Genomic DNA, 15978 nt, shown 5'->3' with positions numbered 1-15978 from the left:
ATGCTCTGAGGGAACATTTCCACAAAGTGGCATCAACATGCAAGATCCCACAGGGAAAAACTATCACTAAACCAAATCACAGTCAAAATCATACTCTGTGCGTGAAAAGGGTCATTTGTGAGACAATATCAGCAGGTATGACAGAGCAGGACCTCTCACCCAAAGAGCCTCAGATAATAGAGCCATCTGAATACACATTAATTTTCGAGAAATAGAAGTTCTAAGGAAAGAACAGGACTTAAGGAAAAGAAGAGGCAGATATGAAAAAGAAACAAATAAGATTCTTTAAAATCAAGCATTTCTCTTAAAATACATCATTAAACATTTTTGCTTCCTCTGTGGCAGAGTAAGCTCCTAAGAGCCTAACCCTCCCACCAATAACAACTGCAGACTCTGATGAAATACCCATCCATTGGATCAAGACCCCTGGTGATGGAACAAAATCAGGCAAATTTCAGAGTTGAACCCTAGATGGTGAACTCAGGGTGCTTTTCCCATTGTGGAAGGTGGGCTACATTCAGGAAACTGGAGTGATTACAAATTCAATAGAAATCTCTGTCTTTCTACCTAAAGAGATGGAAGAATGGAGCATGTCCCAAGAATGAAAGGAAAGACTCCAGAACAGGAGGCACCTGGAGAGGGAGCCATAGTTCCATGTGTGAACTCAGCCCAAGTCCAGTTGATCCCTGGACTATCTGCTCAAAACAGACCCTAAGCAGTTCTGTCAAAGGCAAACAAGGTACTGACCTAAGATCTGACTATTACCCAAAATGCTCTCAGGAATAATGCAGAATCCTGTGACTTCTCCACATAAAATGTACAACCTCCAATTAAAAAATCCAAAATTATTTAACATATAATAACCATGGAAAATGGGATCAGCACACATGGAAATATGCTAGATGCTAGAATTATAAGACAGGGATTTTTGTTTTTAAGACTTTAGTTATTTGAGAAGGACAGAGAGAGCGCAGGAGCAGGGAGGGCAGAGGGAGAGGGAGAAGCAGACTCCCCGCTGAGCAGGGAGCTGACACAGGGCTCCTGCATATGGGGACTTGGAGATCATGACCTGAGCTGAAGGCAGACCCTTAACTGGCTGAGCCATCCTGTCACCCCCAGACAGGGATTTTAATACAGTTGTTGTAACTGTGCTCTGTGACATAGTAGAGAATATATTCATAATCACAAGACAGGAACTTTCATCAAGGAAATAGAATATAAAAAAAGAGCCAAAGGGAAATTTTAGAACTAAAATTTCCAAATCTTAAATAGAAATGATATGGGCTTAATAGCAGGAAGGCTATGACAAGGAAAATATTAAGGATTTAAAAATAGAACTTGGAGAGGGTGAAAAAAAAGAATAAAAAATAAATGAAAAGAATCTCAGAGACCTATGGAACATTATGAAAAAGTTAACACTAATTGTAGTCCAAGCATAAAGGTAAAGGAAAATGCAACAGAAAATAATATTTGAAGAAATAATTACTGAAACTTCCCCAAATTTGGTGAAAGATATATATTTACAATTTTCAAGAGGCCTATTGAATTCCAAACAGAACAAAATTTTTTTCAAAAAGCCCAGGCATCTGATATTCAGATGCAAAAGATACGAAGAGAACTTTGAGAGCAGCAAGAGAAAAATAAGTTGAAATATTACAGGCTTCTTTCTAATCACACTACTGAAACAAGAAGACGGTAGAGCGACATATTTACAAAAGAAAGAAACAAAAAAAAAAAAAGAAAGAAACACATCACACAAGAACACTACATCTAGAAACTCTCACTTTCAATGATGAAGGCTATGTTGGTCTTCTACTGCTGTTATAAAAAATTAACATTAATTCAGTGGCTAAGAAAATATAAATCCAGCATTTTATACTTCCGGAGGTCAGAGTAAAAAATGGGTCTCACTGAGCTAAAATCAAGATGTTGGCAAGGTTGCATTTCTTCTAGAAACTCTTAAGTAGAATCCCATTTTCTTGCCACCTGCATCCTTTGGCTCATGGGTCTTGTCTTCATCTTCAAAGCCAGCAGTGGCAGGTTGAGTTCTTCCCTTATCTGACTACTCTTCTGCCTTGACTTTCTACTTTTAGGGACCCTAAGATTACTTTGTGCCCATCTGAATGTCTAGGACAATTTTCCGATTTTAAATTCACCTGATTAGCAACTTTAAATCCATCTGCAATCCAAATTACCTTTCTCTGTGCAAGATAACATATGCAATTTCCAGGGATTAGGACCTGGAAGAATCTGGGGGCCTCATTATATTGAACATATTAAAAGATTATGTAACGAAATTTGCAAGAAGAGAAAAATGAAGGAAGTAAATTTACAATGAACATGCACTACAAGAAATCTTGTCTATTTAATAAGATTATTTTTCCTTTTAATTTCTTTAAAGTATACATAACTGTTTAAAACAGGAGTCTAATATTGTTCTCTGAAGTGTATTATGAATGTAGATATAGTATATGTGACAACTAATAGAATAAGGAATGGTGAGGTGTGGTAAATGGACTAGTGGTTGTGACATTTGTACATTTTATGTGAATTGGTACAATATCAACTCCCAAGTGACTGTGGAAAGTTAAAGACATCTAATTTAATCTCTAAAACACAGAAATGTACTATAATGGGGTATCATTAAAGAGCCGCCCAATGACAGAAATTGGAATTCTAAAAGACCCCACTCATTTCAATAATATAAGGAAGGAAGAAAAAGGGAACAGAGGAGCAGAAACATTGGGACAAATAGACAACTATTATGAAATGGTACATCTAATCCTAATATATCAATTGTTAGATTAAATGCTAATATACTAAACATTTCAGCTGAAAGGCAGAGATTATCAGGGTGGATAACAAAGCAAGATACAACTATGTGATTGACAAGAGGTACACTTTCAATATGAAGATAGAAATAGGCTGAAAGTAAATGAATAGAAAGCATATCAATACAAATGATATATTTATCATAATCATATGCTGGAGCATAAAACAAGTCTTCATATCTTTAAATGTATTGGAATAATTCTATTTGTGTTCTTAAACCACCACAGAGTTAAATTAAAAATAAATAACCATGAGATATTTAGAAAGACATCGAATGCTTTTAAATTAAAAATCATTCTTCTAAATAATCCATAAGGTCAATGAAGAAATCATAAGAAAACTTAGAAAATGTTTTAAGTTGAACAATGATGAAAATATAAGCTATCAAATCTTGTATAATGCAGTTAGAAGTCTGCTGAAAAGAAAAAAAATAGCCTTTTATGCTTATATTACGAAACAAGGAAGTTCTGAAAATTCAAGATTAATGATTAAGGAACCAGAAGAATGTTAAAACAAAAAGAAGAGAGCAGATTAAAAAGATAAGAGTAGAAATCAATGAAAAGAGAAAAGATATGTTAAGAGAGAAAACTTAAAGCTAAAAGCTGTTTCTTTGAAAAGATCAATGAAAGTGATAGTTATTTTATTAGTATGATCAAGAAAAAGAGAGAGAACACATATTACCAACATTGGAAATGAAAAAGTTTATTACTGCTGATTCGCAAAGCAAAATAAAATATTATGAACTACCGTATGCCAGTTCATTTAGTATCTTAGATTAAACGAACAAATCCCTTTAGAAATACAACTTACTAAAATCGTTACTAAATGAAATAGAACACATGAGTGCCCCCAGTGTATTAAATAAATTTAATTTTTCTGATCAAAAAGCTGCCCGCAGTGAAACACTAGGATCAGATGATTTCACTGCTGAATTTTGTCAAACATTCTCAGAAGAAATCACATCAATCTAAGTTATTTCAGAAAATAGAAGAAAGAACACTTTCCAGCTAGTTTTAGAAGTCCAACTTAACGTAATGTTCCCAAACCACAGACATTACAAAAAAAGAGGAAATTACAGAAATTATATTCTTCATGTACAGAGACACAAAAATGATTACAAAGTGTTAGCAAATCAAAATGAGTAATTTATAAGGATAATATATTATGATCAAGTGAAGTTTATCCCAGGAGTGAAAATATGCCCTTAACATTAAAAAATCAATCCATATAATTCATTCTACTGGTGACCATCAGTGTGTTCTCCAGAGTTAAGAGTCTGTTTCTTGGTTTGTTTCTCTCTTTTTTTCCCCTTTGCTTGTTTGGTTTTTTTCCTAAATTCCACATAGGAGTGATATCATACGGCTGGTATCTGTACAGAATTAGGGGAAAATGTAAGGCCTGCTGTGACTTTGCTAGGAGACATAAACGCTGTCCCTCGACAGCTTTTAGGATAATTTTATAAAACACCGTGGTAGTGTCCTCCAGAGTGCAAGTGGAGAAAACTCTGAGAGGAAAAATGAAGAGCAAGGAGGCTGCATCCCAAGGATCACAGTAGTTTAAGATGGAAGAAACTTGCCTCTCTTCTCTGGTGTAGGAATATCAGAGGGTGCCCCCTCCATCTTGGGGATAATCTCCAATGGGCCAAAATAGCACAGGAATTAGCTTCCCCCAAATCCCTGCCTATGAATTATTACACAGCATTTGACCATGTTCCAGAACAACTACCTGGAAACTGTTTTTTGGTGAGTGAAGGAGCAAATTCAGAATGACCTTGCCCATCATAGGCTTGATGCGAGTACTTTTGGAACGATGGGAGTTGGTCTGAGATCTTCCAGTGCAGCCTCTATAGTGGCTAAAGATAGAAACCCAGGGCAGCGGGCCATCTGTGTGGAAGGAGACTGCGCATTTGGCTTTCTGGCGTGGAAGTGGCAACTACCGGCATGTACAACTTGCCCATTGTACTTTGGGTGGTGATCAACAATGGAATTTACCAAAATTTCAATGCAAACACTTGGAATGAGATGTTAAAATCTGAAGATGCTGTTCCGGTGGCCCCTCCAGTCAGTCTTCTTCCAAACTCACATTATGAGCCGGTTATGACTGCATTTGGAGGCAAAGAGTAGTTATACAAAACCTGAAGAACTCCAAAAATCACTGAGGCAGTTTGGCAGACACACCTAAACCCTCTCTTAACCAATATCTGACTAAACCACGAGCCATATGGAAGGCCCCGGATTTTCACTGGCTGATTTGCTCTGATACGTAAGTTAAAGATGCCACGGAGTGGTCTTGAAGAGTGTCCTCTTTCTTGTAAGGTGGAATTTCATTTTTCACAGCAAAATTACTAAAATGTCAAAATTATTGTACCAATAAAAAATTTTAGAAAACAATTCTAAGTGAAAAAATTATGCATGATTCATCCTACTAGCAGAATATTACATGATTTCACTAGATGTAGCCTTGGTGAAATTAAAAAATATATGACATGCAAGTTTAAACAGACACTAGAAATGGGAAGAAGGAAGTGTGGTGAACAGGAAAGTGGATAAGGCTAGAAGGGGAATTTAAGGATGGAGAGATGCAAAAGTTAGGACACGTGGAGAACAGAATGAGGAAGCCTAGTATTTGCTTAATGGGATCTTCATAAGAAGAAAATAAAGTGAATCCACTGACAATAAAGAGACCAAAATGGAGACTCGTCTAAACTGGTGAGAGTTATGCATTCTCAGATTAGAGAAGCACAGGAAGTCTTAAGCCAGATGAAAGAGATATGTCTTCTCCTGAACAAATTTCCTCCATAGGAAAACCAAGACAAATATCCTAAATACTACGAGTGGGTGGGGGTGGGCGGACACAGAATACCTGCAGCCAGTCATACTCCATGCTCTTGAAAGCAAGGAGAACAGTCCAGAAGTCAATACGTATTTAGGTTACTAAACAATCATAACCATTAAACTGGAATTCTAAATTCAAACAGAATGGTATAGAAAAGTGAGAATGAGTTAGTTAAAAAGCTGAGTTAGAAGAAGTTCATACCCTTGAAAAAATTACCAAAAGTAGAACTTCAGCCAAAGAGAATGGAAGCAGCAGAAAAAAAACAAATAGGATCCAAGAAGCAAAAGCAGGCAGAGAACCACTGATAAAATATTGTGGAAACTTTAAATAAGTAATCCTTAAAGATAGTAATGATAAATGTTATAATAATAAGTAATTTTAATGAAATAAGATGAAAGGAAGAGGGAAATAGTGCCGCACTAATGTCCTATCATTAGAAGACAAGACAGACGAGACTTTTTAACATGTTTGAATTACATGGTGCTGAAAACATCATTTGGCAACATTTACAATTCAAGAGCTTTCTCCTAAAGAAGTGACTTTCCCATGAACTTGAACACACATTTTGTAAATTTTAACTTAGTCACTAGGAGATTATACAAGGAAGGCAAATTTCCAAGGCGATTGAGGGAAGTGGGCAGTATTAAACCTGGTCCACCCACCGGGTAACCGGTACCATGACAGGAGAAAAGCAGAGGGGAGGGGGGAAGCATGGTGCGTAGAAAACAGGGAGGGAGCACTTCCCCCGTATATGTGATTCCTGTGATCCCCTTTAACTTATTATTCACACCTTCTAGGAGGATGGAGAACCGCTTCCACAACCAAACAGGAAATACACTGCAAAGGACTCATTTTACAAGTCCTCAACACAAAAGTAAGCATTTTTCCCAGTAGAATTTTGATTTAAAAATGTATTTCTGGGGACACCTGGAGGGCTCAGTAGGGTAAGCAGCTGACGGTGATTTCGGCTAGGGTCATGATCTCGGGTCCTGGGCTGGAGCCCCGCCTCAGGCTCTGTGCTCAGTGGGGAGTCTCCTTGAGACTTTCCCTGTCCTCCCTTTTCTCCCTCTGCCCCTCCTCCCTCAAATAAACAAATCAAGCTTTTTAAAAGATACTAAAAATTGGAAAAATGAATTGTTTCTATGCCTCCTTTCATGACACATCCTCTTTGTGTCCACCATGGCCCAGATTCGGTGAGTAATGCAGAGAACATCAGACGCAGATACTCACATTGACGGCTAAAATAAGGAGGTCAAGGAGAGTCTTAAAGAAAAACTGTGTTTAATAGAAGAATAAATCCAAAGCAGAAAGGAAATGGTGAGAGAGGGGAGGAGGTAAGAGTACAGCAGCACAGAAAACAAAAGCAGGAGGGCCTGAAGGAGGCGGTTTACTGGGAGCACGGCCGCGTGCAGCGCTTGCTGGGTGTCTGTGCCCTGGGCCGTGAGCGTCACCTGGGACTATGGTGGACGAGGCTGTCCCTGCCCCAAGAGCTCTTATTCTAGAGGGAGGTGGGCCGCAAGCGCACGCTGGACTTGAACACAGCTCCCATCTCAGATGAGTCTGGCAGCTGAAGGGAGCAGCTGGAACAGGATGAGAGCATCCGGGGCGCACGGGCAGGGCTGGGAGGCGTCCTTAGGGGAGGAGGCCTGGGCCCTCCTCCGGGGTCGGGCGTTGAGAGGGCTTGGAAGGCGTTCCCGAAGGAGCGATCCGTGGATCTCTGCGGTGGCCCTTCTCCAGGTGGAGGGGACACAGAGGGCCCGGAAGGCTGGAGGGGGGTGCGCCCGGGCCGGAGAAGAACAAGGCCCAGGGCCTGGAGCAGGGTGGGACCAGCGGGAGTTAGGGGGAGAAGCGGGGGAAGGAGGGCCTGGAGCCCGTGGTCGCGGGTACCGGGAGCAGCTGAAGCCGCGGGGCCTCCCCGGAGGGACTTGAGGGCAGGACAGACGGGCAGGGCGGGCGCCGGCGAGGGAGGAGGGCGCCCTCGGGAGGGTCGGCCCTGCGGCTTCGGGCTGCACCTGTACCTGCACCTGGGCTGGAGCAGCACGGTTTCCAGGTGGAGGGGATGGGCCTAGAGGAGATGGATCAAGAACAATGGGGCTCCAGGCCGAACAGCAGCGCGGACCGAGGTCGCCGGGTCAGCAGGCAACATAGCTGCGGCGGGGCCCGGGCCCAGAGAGAGACGCCCGGGCTCGGCGCCAGACGGGCCGGATAAGGGGACGCTACACCTGCCGGTGGCCTCGGCCCTGGGCCGGGGGCTGTGGGCCAGGGGCCGTGGGCCAGGGTGCCGTGGCCGAGCTACCGGAGGGAAGCATGGGGCTCTGGGCTTAGGGACGTGCGTTGGCGGGCTCGGTTAGGGTGCTGGAGGGGCGCGCGGAGCTGCCAAGGGCCGAGGGCCACGAGCCCGGGAGCAGATGAGTTCGGTGGCCCGGGGAGGCTTTGAAGGCAGCAGAGCAACAGAGAGCGGGGAGGCAGGTGCAGAGGGGTGGCTGCCCCGAGGCCGGGGAGCCGGCCACCTGGGTGGGTGCCCCAGAGCGCTGGGTCCCCCCAAATCCTTCCCTCCGGGGCGCTGGACTCAGCAGGCGAGCCTCTGCCACCAGCTTCCTGGGCCGCTTGCATGTCAACGGCACACACACCCCCAGGCTTCACAAGGTGTCCTCAGGAATAGGGAGTTTCCCGGAAGGAAGGAAGGAAGGAAGGAAGGAAGGAAGGAAGGAAGGAAGGAAGGAAGGGGAAAGAAACATGGTATGGATCTGGGTTTCTGAATTTTAGAACAAGTTGAGTAAAGAGCTCTGAAGAAAGCATTCCCAGTTGGGGGCCACTGGTGAGACCCCGGATTCTCAACTTTCTCATGTTAAACATGAAGGATTTTAAGGAAATGGCCTCTAATTTCCTCTCTGGCATTATCATTATTATTATTATTATTATTATTATTATTCACGAGAGACACAGAGAGGCAGAGACACAGGCAGAAGGAGAAGCAGGCTCCACGCACTGGGAGCCCGACGTGGGATTCGATCCCAGGTCTCTAGGATTGCGCCCTGGGCCAAAGGCAGGCGCTAAACCGCTGCGCCACCCAGGGATCCCCTTTTCATTTCATTTTCTATCGTATTCACATCTTGGCGTCTCTCAGAAAAAATTCCGCGGTCCTCTTAGTTACTAATTTGGCTGAACTCATGATGCTTTGCTCATGAACCTAGGAATTTCTGAGGAAACAAAGTATGACATCACATTATTCGATAGTCTCTTTAAAAAGTATCCTATAAAAGTTTTCTTAGGAAAAACAAACTTGTATAACCTGGATGGAAAATTCTATAAAATATTCGTGGAATGTATCAGAGGCTCAAACAGAGATGCATCTTGCAAGGTTTAATTCAGCTCACAGAACCATTCAGATATTATATCCAAAAAATGCGCCGTTTAAGCTTTTGCCACAATTAAAACTATTTCATAAGACTTAGCCTTTCTTTAGGCCACGGTCATTTCAGGGTGAGTGAGTTGAAAGCATATGCACACCAGTGACCACCAGTGTGGAGCCATCGCTGTGCTATTTAGGTTCACAAATATTAATTTAATGAATCCTCGTATCATTTTATGCGGTAAATATAATTTTTATGTTGTTCCTTATCCACTCTTTCATCCCAAGCCCTTAGCACAGTACTTGAAACATAATAATCTCTGAATAAGAATTAGTCAAGGGAATGAGGATCACTGGTGAGTCAGTGTTTGCAAACTGACTACGAGAAGGAGAAGGCTCGTTGATGGCTGGAGCCTTCGGCTGGGTGCGCTGGGGGGCGGGACGCTGGCGCTGGGGCTGCCGGAGCTCGGGCCATCCGTCTGTCTGTCCCTCCGGTGCGGCCCCTGGAACGAGAGCTGTTTGGTTTTCCTTCAGGATTCAATGGGAGGCAGTCGACGCAGCTGCATGTGTCCTGCGTCTCTGCGTGTCCGAAACCACAGAACTTCCGCGCCTTAGAATCCAAGGCGGTACCGTTAGCTGTAAAGCCTGTGCGCCCGGCGCTCCTTCACCCGCGTGGCTGGCCTCCTGGCACCACGCTGCAGGCCCTGTGACTTGGGATCACGGGGGCGCGGGAGCGTGGCCCACTCTTGCGGGCGGAGCCCCAGACCTGCGTCTTGACTCCCGCCACCAGGAGCCACAGTCTGCTTACCTGTAAGTCGATGGCCTTCCTGCCCTGCTGCCAAAGTCAAGGGCAGTGTCTGTGCGCGACCTGGGAGATGCGGATAATTAAAGGCACTGGTTTCCTACCGCCACGCGGCCTGTGACCACAGCTCACCAGCCTGAAACCTCGCGCTGGCCGTGGCAGTGCCGGCGCCCAGCTGGCTTCAGGGCCCGAGCTTCCCGGGCGGGGATCCGCGTCCTCCACGAGGCTGGGGCGCAGCTCGCCCTGCAGAAGCCCAATGCACTTCGTTCCAGCAGCTGGGCTCGTGAAGTGTTTCCTTTTTCTTTTCTTTTTTTTACTATAGGCTTTATTTACTTATTTGAAAGAGAGGAGGAGGGGCAAAGGGAGAGAGAGAAGCAGGCTCCTCGATGAGCTCGATCCCAGGACCTGAGATCATGACCTGAGCCGAAATCAAGAGTCGGATGCTTAACCGACTGGGCCCCACGCGCCCTTCGTGAGGCGTTTCTCTAAGGCCAGCTGAAGCATGTCTGCTGTGTGTGTGTCTCTCTTGTAGGGCTCACCTGTTTGGGTCACCTACTTAGGAGAATCCACCTTTTGATTAACTCATATTCAACCAATCGGGAACCTTAACTATGTAGGCACAACCGCTTGGCCGTATAAAGTTGCCAACTAAGCATCGTGGGAGTGACATCTTGTCATTCTCATCTGCTCTCCCACAGCAGAGGGGAGGGGCTTGTGTCTGATATGTAACAAGGGGGCAGGAATCGTGGGGGACACCTCAAAATCTACCCGCCACGTTGCATGACAATGCTGGGGCTCATGCCATCTGAATATGCCTTTTTCATAAAATGTCCTTAATCATTTCACAGAGCATATGAAATTGTTCCTTGGGACAAGATGCTACCACCAAAACCTGATCCAGAAGAAACAACGGTGGAAAAAGCTGCTGACCTGGTTTCACAGTGTTTTACACTGAAAAGATATGAAGGGGCCCTGGCAATAACCCAGGTCGGTGAGTAGGGACTTCAGTCGTGTGTGCATAATAATGCCTTTGCCAAAAAATATATATATATATAGTTGCATTTTTGCAACCATGCATTTATTTCTAAGCTGAAGGCCAAAACCCAAATACTCATTTTATCGTAAGAATTGTGGAAAGAACAAGGAGATGTATACATTTATGGACTGGAAGTGCCATAACCATAAAGTCATCAGTGACCTCAAATAGTTCAGTATTACCTACACTGGACTTCTTAAAAAAATTCATTTAAAGACTGCCTCCATCTCAAAAATCAAAAATGCACAAGGAGGAGTAAATGGTGACTAAGGCATGGAAAAACAGTTATGATTCCACCAGAGAACCTGTGTCCAGAACAGTTCTTGAAATTGAATCTTGAACTAACCCCTGTGCTCTGAGACAGAATGGGGAAACCCGTGAGTCACGGCGCTCTTACTATCTAGCAAAACAAAGCTGAGGTGATCGTCTCCAGAGATGTATGGTTTCATTTATATTATATTATTATATTGTATATTTTTTTTCTTTAGAAAAAGAGGGCAGGGAGGGACAGTGGGAGAGAGAGAATCTCAGCCATGGTCCACATTCAGCACGGAGCCCAATGCGGAGCTTCATCTCATGACCCTGAGATCATGACCTGACCAGAAATCAAGAGTTGGACATTTAACTGACTGAGCCCCCCAGGCACCCCTCAGTTTCCATTTCTGAACGTCAAGAACTCAGCACACGAATTACCACACTATCCACACTACAGCCAGGGTACTTTTCCTAAATCGTGAATCACTTCCTATCACTCCACTGATTGAAACCCGTCATTTTCTGTAAAGTGAAATCAGTGCTCTACGCTGAGCCTCTGTGAAATCCGCGCTCTTCCTCACTCCACGTCTTTTGCAGACAGTGTCCCACTACCTTCAGCGTTTCATTTTCTCCAGGTCAAGTCCTGTGACTCAGGTCTTCTCTCGGACCTCCCTCCTGCCCTCCCGACCCTGGATTAGATGGCCCTGCTCTGTGCTTGCAGTGCACCTCCGACCTGCATTGAATCTCTCATCCTTTTGCTCTGTTCCTCATCCCTCAGAGGCCTGACAAGCCCCAGGACCATCTCTCACGATGAAGCTCTTTACCATGTTTAACACATGGCGTTAAAGAGGAGAGTAATTATGTATATGAATACTGTGGACCAAAGCAGATCTAATGAGCATAGTTTCTGGGACGAAAACCCAAATCAGACCTTTTGCAGGGCCTCAAACCAAAGGAGGTGGATAAGGAGGCAGCTTCCAGCTATGGGAAAACAAATGGGAACCACAGGTCTGAGAGCAGAGCAGAGAGCAGGAGGGGTCCTGGAGCAAACCCCTGAGTTGCTAAGGATGCCTGGGGAGTGCCTTCCGTTGTGAGACTGAGGCTTGCCTTTCACGCGGTGGGGATGGTTAAGACCACCGGAGCTTATAGACAAAAAATGACAATAACTTGTTCATTAAATATGTCATTCATTTTGATGCTGATTTTAGATGGTTGGTGGACTCTGGGACAGATTTCAAACAAGGTCATTCTTGGCACCGGTCAAGCCAGTTACTTTGTAAGTTTTATCTCCTTGTGTTCTTATCACTAAATTTTTTACTCTCACAGATTCGTCATTAATATGTCTGGTGCTCTAGTCCATGGCTTAGAGAGGGGCTGAGGGGCATATCCTCTGGAGAACATTCCAGAGACCTCAGGTTTCCATCCCCGTGATGGGAAAGAGAACCCAAGTCCCCTTCAGTTGTTCAGTGTTGCCTGCTTTCTCTTGTTTTTTCTTAACCTTCCTTACAATTTAAACTATGAATGGGACGCCTGGGTGGCTCAGTTGGTTGAGTGTCCAACTCTTGATTTTGGCTCAGGTCATTATCTCAGAGTCCTGAGATCGAGCCCCACATTAGGCTCCGTGCTGAGTGTGGAGCCTGCTTTAGATTTTCTTTCTCTCTCTGCCCCTCTGCCCTCATACACATGCTCTCTCTCTTAAAAACAAACAAAAACATTTTTTTTACTGCGTTTGTGAGATTTATGCATGTTGGCATTTAGATTTTTAGGTGCTCACTTTTTCCTTGCTGGATAGTTTTGTGTTGTATGGATATACCACAATTTATTTCTCCATTCTCGTAATTTAATTATTTTATTGATTTTATTGCAGTTGGAAACAATGTTTCCATTTCTTCATGTACCCAAGCACAAAACTATTTCTAGATTTTACATATACATATTTATGTCTACAACTGCTACATCAAGAGGTGTGCATTTCTTTATATTCCAGGTATTGGCACATTCTTCTCCAGATGAGTCGTATGCATAAACTAAACCATTAGCAATGCTTGAGTTCCCATAAGTGTGCATTGTGGCCGGGGTTTGGAATTTCAAATCTAAAAAAAATTCTAATCTTATGAGTATGAAATTGTGTTTTATTATCATTTTCACTTACACTTACCTGATAGACAATAATCATTTTTTTGTAGGTCATCACTTGGGTGTTCACATCTGTAACTTACCTGTTCACATATATTTCCCCCTTTACAGTTGGGTTCCTTAACTTTAACTTATTAATTGTATAAATTTTTGTGTTTACCATTCTGAAAAAAAATTATTGGTAATATGCAACATAGTATCTCCTTTTACTCTGGGACTTTTCTGTTTTATACTGCTCTTTGCTGAACTAAAGTTTTGAATTCATCAATATTTTCTTCCATGTTTGATGATTTTTATGGAGCTTTTAAAAAATATTTTTATTTATTCATGAGAGACAGAGAGAGAGAGAGGCAGAGACACAGGCAGAAGGAGAAGCAGGCTCCATGCAGGGAGCCTGATGTGGGACTCAATTCCGGGACCCCCAGATCATGCCCTGAGCTGAAGGCAGACACTCAACTGCTGAGCCACCCAGGTGTCCCATTATAGAGTTTTTTGGCAGATCTTTCCCTACCTAGAAGCAATATATTATTATTCTTTACTTTTTTTTTTTTTTTAATCAGTTTGCTTTCCACATTTATCTCTTTAAACCACTTGGAATCAACTCTGGCTTAGAATGTGAATGGGGGGATCCATTTGTCCACATGATGGAATATAATTACCCTAGTACAGTTTAATGAGTAGATTCTACTGAGTAGTTTAATGAGTGAAGTGTGGCCTATTGATTGCAACCATTGGTGGTGAGTCACAACCACCATTTTGTGAAATTAAATAGAATAGAAAATATAAGAATGAATCACATGGAACTCTAAACAGATATGTGTATTTTGCAAAAAATACTGCAGATATTTATAAGGAATTGTGTGAAACAGACAGATAATGCATAAGAGAAGTTCATGTCCACAGTGTGATTATTCTCTTTTCTTTCCTAGAGATTCAATCATCACCTCAATAGGAAGGTTAATATTGTAAATTAAATTTTATATTTACCTAATCCACAACTAATTGCTAAATCCAGGAGATTTTTAACTGTAGTGAGCTAAAAATTAATGAGAGTACTTAATATATTTCAAATATGGAAAAATAATATCAAAGACAACATTTTTCAAATCTGTGTAGCACTTCAATAAAACCAGCATATTGCCCTTTAGAAATTAATTTTTATATCAGTAAAGAAAAAAGAATAATGAAGTGAAAATATGCAAAATCATAATCACATTTAACTCCTGTGTCTAATATTGTAAATGGTGAAACTACGGAGAAGAATGTTGTCTTGTTAGCAAACTCAGATTTTATCAAGCCATATTCTAAAAGTAGTATGTAAACTTTATGACCAAGATTATCTAAAATATGTTCTGCCAAATGCCTGAGCCACCCAGGCATTCCTGGTGCATTTTTTATGCAGGAAATCATTGGATGAATGACAAACCTACACATCTTAGTCAGTATCGCCACATCTCTGAACTTTAGAGAGTGCTGCTCGCTCTGCAGCCTTCCCCTACACACATGTTGCTCCCAGGACCCCACACTAAAACCCGTATTAGAATATTTGTGCAGCTGTACACATAATGCCAAAACCTAGAAGCAACCAAGATGCCTTTCCACAGGCCAGGGGGAAGGACGCACTGGACAAACATACCAGAGTGTCCCAGCGTAATGGCATACTACACAGCAATGAAAAAACCAAATGCAACACGCAGCAGTGTGTGTGAATCTTAAGTGCATTTTGCTCAGGGAAAGCAGCCAGACCTAAAAGGTAACTTACTGTATGACTCCATTTATATGACATTTAGAAAAGGCAAAACCACAGGGTGGGAACAGAACAGTGGCAGCCAGCAGCTGGGAAGGGAGAGAGGAATGAATGCAGAGGGCCTATAAAGGGAACATTTGGGGCAATAAACTGTTCTGTATGCTTCTGTGGTGGTGGCCTCATGACTCTGTATTTGTAAAACCCATAGAACCGTACACCACAAAGAACACACTCTACTGAATGCAAAGTAAAATAAACACATACATGCATATACAAATACGTATGTCCATCCATACCTGCCAGAGGTCGGGGGAATCCAGGGTGGGATGCAGATGGTGACAAAAGAATCTAAGTTACAAATAAATGACATAACTACACTTAAGTGGATGGTCCCAAATAACGCTGGACCTTAATAAGTTTGGAAACAGTATTTTGACTGAGTAACATAAGGCCAAAAGAATGGCATATAAGGGCGATGGTCTAGTGCACGTGTCTCCACAGGCAAATGGGTTGGTGGTTCTAACACTTCTTACGTGTATAGATTTGAACAAAATGAAATGTTTGGTCAATCCTGGGAAGCAGGTTTCATATTATCAGGAGGAAATACAAATAAGTAAGGGAGAAAGGCTAAGAATGAACGCTGTGGTGGGGATTTAATCAGGAGGGAGGTATCCTGGGAACTCAGGTTGACTTTAGTATATATACAGACAGCAGAAACAGGAATATACCCCAACATGTGGGCATGTACAGGTTCCTACACATCTGTGCATACCTAGCTCCGTCCGCTCAGAGGACCCTGGAGCAGGGACACCTCAGTGGCCACAAGCACCTCTAGCACCCAGATCTCCAATAAAAGAAATTTTGAGACTCCTAGAGAAATGGCCAATTCTGGGGCTGGAGCAGGGAAAATATAAAATAAACCCAGAGCTCCTTGGGATGCTATAAATAACCGTGATCTCCTGTAAATCACTGACCTTCATGCC

At 42.8% G+C, this 15978-nt stretch overlaps 1 protein-coding gene and 1 pseudogene across 37 annotated transcripts in view; both read left to right on the top strand.

Annotated features, from left to right (window-relative positions):
- SPMIP7 (sperm microtubule inner protein 7) overlaps positions 1 to 15978 on the top strand; it is a 63283-nt gene that overhangs the window by 25190 nt on the left and 22115 nt on the right. For 31 of the 37 annotated variants that reach the window (XR_012014374.1, XR_012014375.1, XR_012014382.1 and 28 more), the window contains 4 exons: positions 6465 to 6541; positions 9554 to 9829; positions 10670 to 10808; positions 12321 to 12388. Coding sequence is in view for 25 of the 37 variants with exons in the window: in XM_072791744.1 (XP_072647845.1) it covers positions 6465 to 6541; positions 9554 to 9829; positions 10670 to 10808; positions 12321 to 12388 (560 nt within the window). In the remaining 12 variants the exon portion in view is untranslated. Of the gene's footprint in view, positions 1 to 6464; positions 6542 to 9553; positions 9830 to 10143; positions 10335 to 10669; positions 10809 to 12320; positions 12389 to 14852; positions 15002 to 15978 lie in introns of those variants that run through there. The other 6 variants (XM_072791750.1, XM_072791747.1, XM_072791749.1 and 3 more) reach the window with 4 other exon arrangements.
- Positions 2003 to 6453, top strand: LOC140613580 (2-hydroxyacyl-CoA lyase 1 pseudogene; annotated as a pseudogene).

Source organism: Canis lupus, chromosome 21 (genome assembly GCF_048164855.1).
Source record: "Canis lupus baileyi chromosome 21, mCanLup2.hap1, whole genome shotgun sequence".
Lineage (NCBI taxonomy): Eukaryota > Metazoa > Chordata > Mammalia > Carnivora > Canidae > Canis > Canis lupus.
This window is presented reverse-complemented; position numbering and strand designations above follow the sequence as displayed.